Below are 10,575 nucleotides of genomic sequence, written 5' to 3'. Positions count from 1 at the left end.
AACCTTAGAAGACCTTGAAAGTCACTCCTCCCTAAATAACCTCACAGCTCTGTTAGTGAGGAACATCATGCATCTCTAAGAATTCAATCGGAGACCAGAAAAATTGAGACCACAAATTAATGAGTGAAGAATATGGCATATACTCAAAGAGAAGGCTGGTCCCAGCTGCAGCACCCAGAGTTGTGGAGGGCCAGAAAGGCCCCAGACTACACAAAAAGCAGGTTCCCCTTTACCCAATCACCTCTAAAGCCCTGAAAAGGCTGAACCCTGTCCTACCACAGCTTGCCAGCGATAGACACACCGCCTCCCATTTTCAGCAGCAGTTCCAGACTCTCACCTGTTCTGTTAAATATTCCTCTTTATTCTCTCCCCACTGACGTGCAAACAGAACCAGGGCAATGCTCTTAAAAAATAACAAAATGCTTTATACACATTTCTGTATATACAATTGAACATTTTTACATGTCCCTTTTGCACAGCAAAAGATAGAAACATTCAACTCCGAGAACAGTTATGTACAAAAAAAATGTCAAAAATACTTCACAACAGTGCAAAAATATTTTACACAGTATCATGGAGTGAGATCTTTTGAGCAGGAGGAAGGTGTGTTTCTAAAGGAAAACTCCTTTTTCTTAGATATAGATGTCTTTAACTGTAAACAAAAATGCAACTTACTTTCATCTCCTCTACCCTCAACAGTTATTTGAGGAATTTGGCAGAATTTCAACGGTCTGAATCTGAGGTAAACAACCCAAGCTCCTGCACCAAAAAGACCAAAAAGATGGGCAAGGAGGTGGCATGAAAGCCTCAAACGTTGTGAGAGCAAATTCTTTTTTTTCAAATGACCTGTCAATGACAAGCACTAAGCCGCTCCCAATTAGGGGGTGGGAGGAGGAAGTTAACCCCTCCTTCTCGGGCCCCAGCTGCCCCACAAACAGGAAACTGGCCCGCAGACACCTCTTGCCGGCCTTGGCTAACTTCGGCAGGCCATTCTTTCACCCTGCACCCTAGAGGGCTGCTTCTCTCTCCTTGTAGGGTCTGCCCTCCCCATCGGCGCACACCTCCCCACATCTCCACGTGCAACCTGAGCCCCGCTTCAAACGGAGCCAAAGATGTTGAGGGAGAGGGCCAGGTAGAACTCTGGACCTCAAATGTCCTATATCCTGTTCCCTGGGGGCGGGCGAGGGTGGTGGGAGGTGAGGGACTAAGAAGGTTGTGGGGAGGCACGGTGGGTGGGGTGCCAGGGACGCGCGCAGGAGCTGGTGGGAGCTCAGCCCGAGAGGGGCTCGTCTGGGCTGGCGGTCTCAGCTGGGCCAGACCCATCCCCCGCGGTAGCAGAAGTGGCATCTGGGCCCCCGCCTTCGATGGAACTTTCGCTGCCGGTGCTCTCGCCGGACAGCAAGCGCGTTACCCGCAAGTCGTCCTGTAGGCTGCGCACGTCGTTGCCGAAGCTGAGCTCGCCCAGATCATTAATGAGCTGCGACAGCTCGGCCTTCATGTCGGAGGCGCTGCCCAGGAGCAGAGGCGGTGGCCCAGCCCCTGGGCCCAGCGAGACCCCGCCACCCCCCAGCGCCTCCTCGCGGCCACTCTCCAGTGTGTCCAGCAAGTCCCCACATTCAAAGTGCATGGCCACCACTAGTGCCCGCTGCGCCTCGCCTTCCTCTGCCGAATCACCCTCCCCGGCACGGTCCTCCTCCTCCTCCAGGAAGCCCTCGGTGTGCTCCTCTACCTCTTCCTCCTGCAGCTCCTGCTCCTGCTGTTCGCCCAGCAGGTCCTCAGTGATGGAGCCGAGCTTGGGCGCGCTGCGGCTGCGCTCCACTGGTGGTTTGTAGCAGCACGGTCCATGCAGAAGCAGCTTGCGCAGTGGCACGAGCGGGATGGTGTGCGCGCCCACTAGTTCCTGCTGCTGGTGGCGCGCATCGTCCCGCCGTTTGAGCCGTTTAAATTCCGCTAGTGCGTTAGCAGACGTCTGGTAGAGCAGCAGGGCCATGGCCTGCGCCTTCTCGGGCTTGGACACCAGCACCGCGTGGCAGCGCAGCATTACCGCCTTGTGCTTGAGCTCGTGCCGGTACACCCAGGCGAAGACCTTGGGCAACCGCGCATCCGCAACGCAGTAGGTAACGCGGTGCAGCAGGTAGAGGTGGCCCGGGCGGCGCAGCGCGCGCTCCTCGGCATGCACCATACGGATACCCTGAGCACTCACAGTCAGCTTCATCTTGGTGCCCTGACGGCCCGCCTCGCTCTTGCTCCAGATCTTTCCTACCGCTAGGTCCGTGCAGCCTTCGCCGCGCGCCTGGATGGTGGTGGCATTGCCAAGGTAGAGAACGGTGTAAGTGGGGTCCTCGCTGGTTATGTGCAGCTTCTTGCGCTTCGATCGGAACATGCTGCCCACCCGGCTGAGCGCGCCTTCGGGGCAAGCGCGAGCCAGTGAGCTGAGCGCCGAGTAGTGCAGGCTCACTGCGTAGCCCTTGGGCTTGGATGCCTGCCGTGGCGGCGCCTCAGCCAGCAGCTCGAACTTGTGCTTCTTCCACGGCAGCATCTCCGGAGGGCGCCCCCGCACAACTGGGAGGCGGCGGCGGGGCGCGGGGTGCGAGCCCGGCTGAGCCACCCGCCCCGGCCGGGCTTGGCCCGGGCAAGACAGAAAAATAAAACTCTCTTGGTAGGGAGTATGGGAGGCGGGGTTGCGGGGTAGTGTTAGGGAACCCCGCCGAAAGGTGTAGGGTAGAACCTTTTTTAAAGACGAAAATATTCAGCTGCGAGTTGGGTGGGGGGGCTAGGGACGGGTTGGGGGAGCACACACAGATTTAGCGCACACAGATTTCGTCCAGCCTGGGCAAGGACAAGGACAGAGTCTTAAGAGAGCAAAATGAAAGACAGAACGAAAGTGGAGCGGAAAACGCCTTCAGAAATTAAAAAAAAAAAAAAAAGATGCGCGCGTGCAAATAGAGGGAACCCAGTAAAAGCAGCCGGGATGGTGCGAGAATATGCAGGAACTCCTCGACGAGCGTTTAGAAGGTACACACACACACCCCACACACTCCTCGGGGCTGGGGCCAGAAACCGCGGAAACTCAATAGCGAGTGTGCTCAGCGTCCCGCACTCCTCACCCCCACGGAGTGCCGGAGACAGAGAGCCCCTCGGCCGGGCTGGCCTCAGAATCAGCCCCTGACCTCAAGTGCAGTCCGGTGCTGGGTCGGGCTGCCAGCCGCGGGCTCCGCGCAGCAGTCTGGCAGTGGCTCACCGCATCTTCCCTCCGGCCAAACGCCGGGGACTCGGGCTCGGCCGGCTCACTGTCCCGAATGGCTCCGCCGAGGCAGCGCGGGCTTCCGAGGGCCTGGCGCGCGCATGGTCCGCTCCGGGAACGGTCGCTGCCTCATTTCTTCCCTCCGCTGGGTGTCCGCCTCCTCTCCCGGGATCCCCTCGGTCGGCTGCCCGCCTTTGCAGAGGCGCCCCTCACGTGCTGCGAGGGCTGACCGGCTCTCCAGCTTCACATCCTTGCTGGCCCGGGGAAGATCTCGGGTAAATATAGGCCGGCGCGAACCATTCGCCGCGCGGCGACAGGGGAGGAGCAGAAAGAGGATCGGTTTCAGACTTGGACGCCTGCCGGGTTCCTGATCTCTTAAAGGGACCTGGTTATAACCCGTGGTGGAGGGAAAGGAGAAACCGGTCCAATCCGGCAATTATGTCCCAAATTTACCAACATCTTTTATCTACAGATATCGCCAAGACCTGGGATTACCCCTCAAGAAAAAAAACTTGAATTCTGACACTCCGCGCCTAGACTGAATGGCAACTCACTGAATAAATGTGTGTCTCCATCGAAACTTCTGGGGGAGGTGGTGGAAGGTGGAATTTAGACTAATTTACTATGCAAAAAGGTTAGGGAAACACTGGTTCTTTCCTTGTGCGACAGTTCTCTGAGAAGAACTGGGTGAAAAAATGTTTTCAGAATTTTATTCTATAAAAGAAAATACAGAGGGACAAAGAAATCACCAAGCCATCTTTCATTCTTTTGGAGCCCTTTCTCCACAAGTAAGCAGCAGATAGTGAAAAGTGAGATGAATGGTCGTAAGAAGACTGGAGTGAACAATATAGTAGTATATAATCCATAAATAAAGAGCTTCCTGCTCCTAATCCCCAGCAGTGCCCCCGCCTATATGCAGGCCTGGGAATAGAGCAGTTTTCTGAGATAGTTACAATTTCTAAGTAATGCTTGTGTGTGGTTAGAACTTAGCTTACTTTGGCAGGCCAGTTTGTCGTTCAGTTTTCTTATGTCATTGCTGAATTTGGGGTGAGAATTCCTAGCAATAATTCAAATAACTTTTTTATTTGAGTGTCAAATAATACCTGGCCACCTTCTCCTGGGAATGACTATCACATTAATCCTGCTTTTCTCTTGTGCCAACTGGACAGTGTGGCTTTAATCATCTGACCATCTTGACCCTTGGCTGGTAACTCATTTCTGGGCCCTTGAAACAACCTGCTTGTCTCTATGGACTGCTCAGTCAAAGCAAAAGAACTTCTAGCTGGAATGTGTGATAAATGTCCATTTGATCCTGCATCAAGCCCCCGAGCTCATCCTGGAGGTGGCCAGTACATCCTGCTACCCCACAGGCCTAGTTCATTGGGGATCTTGTATGTCACTGGCTTCCATGCCAGGTCCTAACTTCAGAACCACTGTAAATTTTCTGGTGATCTACCCATGCTAACTTTTAACCTTTCTTTGAACTCTAACCCAGTTTTCTCTGAGTCATTGGTTCTAAGTTTGAATTTAACTTTTCTGAGCACTTTTTGGTGCCAGGCCCTGAGCTAGAAACAGACCCAATTCCTCTTTGCAAGAAGTTCCCAGTTGAGTGAAGGATGTAAGCTCCATCCCAACTCTGAGCTTACATGGATGTGGGCTCTGTAACAGCACCCTGTCTCCTCCAGTACCTGGTACAAAGAGGTACTACTTAATTGTTGAATTAATGAATGACACACACATGTGAAGAAGAAGACAAAGTGGGTTAAATGCCCTGAGAAAGACCCAGGGTACTATGAGAAGGTGGAAGAAGGAAAGGTTCGTTATGACTTGAAAAATCAGAAGAGGCTCCACTGAGGAGGTGATGTTCTCCAAGTAGGGACGAATTAAAGGGCTTTCTGGGTATAAAGGATAGTAAAGTCCACATGAAAACACCTGTACTTGTGCAGATGTGGATGGAGTTTAATGATTGTAGCAATGAAAGAGGAGTATTTCCTGAGTCTCTAGGGAAGGACTGGCCTTTGCATGGCTGACTGGCAAGAGGGCATCATTAGATCAGAGCTGTAATACCCTACTCCTCAGCTGCATTAATGGGTTAATGGAGGGATAGCAGACATGGTGTTGGAATGAGCTAGTTAGGATATCGGTAAGCCACTTAAGCCAAGGTTAATACTCCTGCTCCAGTTTCTTAATGAACTAGATAGTATGTGCTCCAAACCAAAATCTCTAGTAACACTGGAAGTTAACCTGTGCTAAGTGACCTTTATCTGGTCCACAGTCTCAAAGTCTACACTCCACAAAAGTAGACATCATGTCCAAGCAGTTAACATTTCCAAATTGCTCAGAGGTCCAAGGGTCAGAAGAGTTTGGGGAGGAGGAGGAGGGACCACTGGCGGAGCTAAGGCTGGTCTCAGCCTCCCACCTTGGGCTTCATGTGGTGGCAGGGAAACCAACGAAGCACGGGGGTGGGGGGACTCCACTGGCAGGCCAGGCTTTTCAGAGGCAGCCATGGTATCAGTCCCATCCACACAGGCCCAAAGAGCTGTTCCTGTGGACTGGTCTCTGCCATGCTTGGACTTCCTTCTTAAGAAGCTGGTTTTCAACCTTGGGAGGACAGAAAGGTTCTAGGCAAATGCAAGCACTCCATTGTGTGAGTGATGCTCCGTGCCTGTGCTCGAAGACCCAGGAGGAAGAGCAGGCTGTCTCCTGGAGGTTTGGGCCTGGGCCCACCTCACTTCATGGAGAAGCTGACCACCGCTCTTGAAAGCACAAGTGGCAGCCGAGGCTGTGGATGTTCAGCCAGGACAGCTCGTGGCAGTGTCGATGAGCCCACACCACAGATCTGAGACAGCCCACACACATCTGCCAGAACACACCACCAGCAAAGTCAGCTGGGAAACGCGTTGGACTGCATCAGGGGCAGATGGCACTTTACTTTTTTTTTAGTGACACCGCCCCATCTACTGGTGCCAGGCAGAAGTGCCACGTGGTGACATGGTTTCTCAGAGAACCTGAGGAGTCAGTGGTTCAGTCAACACACCCAAGCCACAGCTGGAAAGAAACCTGGGCTCTAACTTGACATCTGAGAGTCAGCCTTTTAGCTCACAGAAAACTTTCAGGCTGGCTTTCTCCCACCTTAATTCTTGCATAATGTTCCTCCCTCTTAGGCTCCCTCCCCCAACATCCCACTGAATGAACGTTGGCTTCAGAGATGACAAATGACAAATCTGGAATCTTCAAAGTCATTCAACAAATACTTGTTGAGAGTACTGAGGATGGGATGTGTGCTGGGGATATTGTACTAAAGAAGACAGACAGGCCTCATGGGATTTATATCCTATGGGAAGCAGACAATAAACTAATAAAATTATAAGACAGTGATAAGTCTCTGAAGAAAACAGCTGTATCAGGAGTGGAAGGTGGCTGGTCTAGACAGTGTGGCCAGAGAAGGTGTCTCTAGGCAGAGACCTGGGCGAGGTGGAGCCAGCCAGGCAAAGATATGGGGGGGAGAACATTCTGTCCTGTACTGACCACCATGGTAGTCACTAGCCACATGGGGCTACTGAGCACTTGAAATGTAGTTGGTCCTAATTGAAATGTGATTCAAGTGTGAAATATATACAAGATCTCGAATACTTAATAAGACAAAACGAATGTAAAATATCTCAGTAATTTTATAGTAGTTAGATCTCAAATGATAATATTTTGGCTATGTTGCATTAAATAGAATATATTATTAAAATTAATTGTGCCTGTGTCCTTTCATTCTTTTAATGTGGGCACTAGAACATTTACAACTATATATATGAACAGAATTGTGCTGGGCAAAGGGTACGGCTAATGTGAAGGCATTAAGGTGGGAATGAGCTCAGCACATTCAAGGGCTCTCTGCAGACTTGTACATAAGTGTTAATTTAATCCAAGTTTATGGTAATTTGTATAGCAGCAATACACCTTCCATCCAGCCATCTTCAAATGTCCTACTGTGTGATCATCACCTCTGATTCTTCCAGCCCTCTTCTTTCCTAACTCTTAGCATATCCATTCTTTAACCTCCTCAAGACCTCCAGGATCCACAGCAGCCTTCCTCACATCAGAATTCCCCAGGGCCAATTCCTGGATCACACCCCTAAATCAGAATCTCTGCTTAATCTCCTTCATGATTGAACACATATAAAAATTTAGGATGCCCTGCCCTAGCCCACTTCATTTATCTCACTACAAGTACTTCTAGCCATTTATCCTTCCCTTCCTCCCCATCCAAGTCCTTCCAGATGAGCAATGAGTCCACGATTTCTGTACACCACATCCACCCAGCAGAGCCCCAACCCTGGACCACTACCACAGTCCATATGCTGTGCTCCTTAGAGCTGGACAGCTAGGGAGAATCCTGAGTGGAATCCTAAAAATGGCTGAGTAGGATTAGCTATTCAGGTGGTGCTTTGACACATTCTCACTCCTCCTGTGGTAGGCAGAATAATGCCCCCTCCCCCCAAGATGCCTATGTCCTAATCCCAGAAACCTGTGTATATGTTATATTACATGGTAAAGGGGAAGGACAATCACAGATCGATGTAAGGTTACTAACCAGCTGACCTTAAAATAGGGAGAGTACCCTGAATTATCCAGATGGGCCTAATGTAATCACCTGGGTCCTTCAAAGTGGAAGTGGGTATCTCAAAAACATCATGCTAAGTGAAAGAAGCCAGACACAGAAGGAGTTCATTTATATGAACTATCCAGAATAGGTGAATCCAAAATGACAGAACACAGATTGATGGTTGCCAAGGGCTGGAGGGAGACAGAAATGGGGAGCAGCTGCTTAATGAATATGGGGTCTCCTTTTGGGGTGATGAAAATGTTTTGGAACTAGATACAGGGTGTGGTTGCATAACATTGTGAATGTACTAAGTACTACTTAATTTTTCACTTTAAAGTGATTAATTTTATGTTATATACATTTCATCTCAGTTTTTTTTTTAAGTGGAAGATGGAAGAAGAGAGAGCAGAATGATGTGATATGAGATGGACTCAACCCTCCCTTGTTGGTTTTGAAACTAGAGGGAAAGGCCACAAGCCAAAGAATTCAAACAGCCTCTAGAAGCTGGAAAGGTAAGGACAAATTCTCTTCTAGAACTTCCAAAAAGAGACCCTATGACACCATGATTCTGGCCTTGCGAAACATGTACTGAACTTGAACCCTGCAGAATTGTACATTAGTGTTAATTTAATCCAAGTTTATGGTAATTTGTATAGCAGCAATACACCTCCCATCCAGCCATCTTTTCTCTCATTCCAATTCCATTTCCTCTCCCACTCCCTCAAGGAGAACCCTGAATCCTCACCACTTTTCCAAAGCTGTCTGCTCCCATCACAGTCAAGCACAGGGAGGACCTGGTGCTTCTTCAAGAAACTGAGCAGTTAGAGCTGTGTAAGCTGTGTAAGCTGTGTGCCAACCCTAACTAACCTGCTCACTCAGCCACATTTACACCCATGCCCACCACCTTGCTCAAGCCCCAGGAGTATCTCTTCCTGAACCTGTCCCCTCAGATCCATCCTTCACACTGTTTCCAAACCACAAACCTGACCTTGTACCTCTTCCCATTATAACCATCCAGTGGCTTCGCAGGTTATAGTCTCACCTTCTCAGTATAACACATGAGAATGTTCAGGTCTAGCACCTGCTTGTCTCTCCAGCCTCATTAATTACACCTGGCCTTGTAATTTCAGCCTCAACAATGGAGCCTGTGCTTCTCACCACGCTCATGAGACTATTTCTTGTCTTCCTGCCATTGCACATGTGATTCTGTCTGAACTGACCTGGAATGACCTCTTCCTGCCACTTCCCCTGGCTGATTCCTGCTCATTTTTAAAAAGCCAGCTCAGATACCATATTCTCCAGAAAAATGTCCTGGGCCTCCCTAACTCCTCCACCCTCCCTTGTGTGGATCTCTACCTCTGTACTTGGCTTCTTGTAATATTATTGTCTTTAACTCTCTGCCTCTGTCTCTAGGCTATGAGCTCCTTGAGGGCAGTGACTATAGTTGACTTTTGAACAGCACAGGTTTAAAAAATACATGGGTCCACTTATATGCAGATGTTTTTCAATAAATATATTAGAAAATTTGGGGATAATCTCAAATAACAATTTGAAAATACTTGTAGATGAATCATGTAGCTTCACAATATCAAAATACTTAAGAAAAGTTAGGTATGTCATGATGCATAAAATAAATGAAGATACTACTCTATTTTATCATTTACTACCATAAAATATATAAAATCTATTGTAAAAAATTCAAATGTATCAAAACTTATGCACAAAGACTTACAGACCATACACGACGCCATTTGTAGTTGAGAGAAATGTAAACAATACACACTACATACAAAATATGTGTTAATAGACTGTTTACATTATTGTTTAGGCTTGCGGTCAACAGTAGGCTATTGGTAGTTAAGTTTTGGGGGATCAAAAGTTACACGTAGAGCTTTGTGCAAGGAATTGGTGCTCCTAACCCCTGTGCTGTTCAACAGTCAACTACATATTCAATTAATCTTCTGTCTGCAGTTCCTAGCATAATGCTTGCCACCAAGTCAATATTCAATAAGTGTTTGGGGAATGAACATTAACCATGTGTTTATTTTCACAGCATCAGACTATCATAAGCACAGACTGCCAAACCGGAAGGGCCCTTTGGAACAATTTAGTCCATGCCCTCTGGTTTTACAGATAAGAAAATTGGGGCCCTGAGAGTGCAGTGACATGGCCCTACAGTTATTTAGGGGCCACACCAAGATTAGGACCCATGTGGCCAGAATCTCAACTCAGAGCACTTTCCTGCAGGTAAACATAAAGCCAGGCGCTTTTAAACACATAAATGTGTAGAACACATGTCCTGTTCTCTCTCTCTTTCTATGAAGGTCTATGTTTGGAGCTCATGGGCTTATTTGGTGGACTGGGCAGAAGCAGGCCTCATCAACCAAACACACCTCTCCCTGTGACATAACTGAGCTGCCACTCACTAGCCCCTTAATAAAGAGTCCCGTTACTGGCTCTTACTGCCACCAAGAGGTTGGAGTCAAGCATGGCTGTCATGGGATCTACATGGTGAGACTTCCAATCTCCCTAGTGAGAGGTCCATGAGGGTCCGTAAGAGTCTGGTGGCCCATTGACTTTGTCTGCTTTGCCCAGTGACCCTTGAACTCTCCCTAAACAATGAGAGTTATAGCAGTTCTTACTTCTCAGGAAATAGTATAAAGGAGTACCCGTGAAATTAAATGTATATGGTAAATACTGAAGATATTCAAATTGAGAGCAGAGAGGATATTAT

At 48.8% G+C, this 10,575-nt stretch overlaps 1 protein-coding gene across 1 annotated transcript; it reads right to left on the bottom strand.

The window, feature by feature from the left end:
• Nucleotides 1-404: 404 nt before the first annotated feature.
• FAM43A (family with sequence similarity 43 member A) lies at nt 405-3,530 on the bottom strand. Its single transcript, XM_036875267.2, has one exon. The coding sequence runs from the start codon at nt 2,537-2,539 to the stop codon at nt 1,271-1,273; it is 1,269 nt and encodes a 422-aa protein (XP_036731162.2). The 5' UTR covers nt 2,540-3,530; the 3' UTR covers nt 405-1,270.
• Between the last annotated feature and the right edge of the window lie 7,045 nt (nt 3,531-10,575).

Source organism: Manis pentadactyla, chromosome 1, assembly GCF_030020395.1.
Source record: "Manis pentadactyla isolate mManPen7 chromosome 1, mManPen7.hap1, whole genome shotgun sequence".
NCBI classification, from domain to species: Eukaryota; Metazoa; Chordata; class Mammalia; order Pholidota; family Manidae; genus Manis; species Manis pentadactyla.
This window is presented reverse-complemented; position numbering and strand designations above follow the sequence as displayed.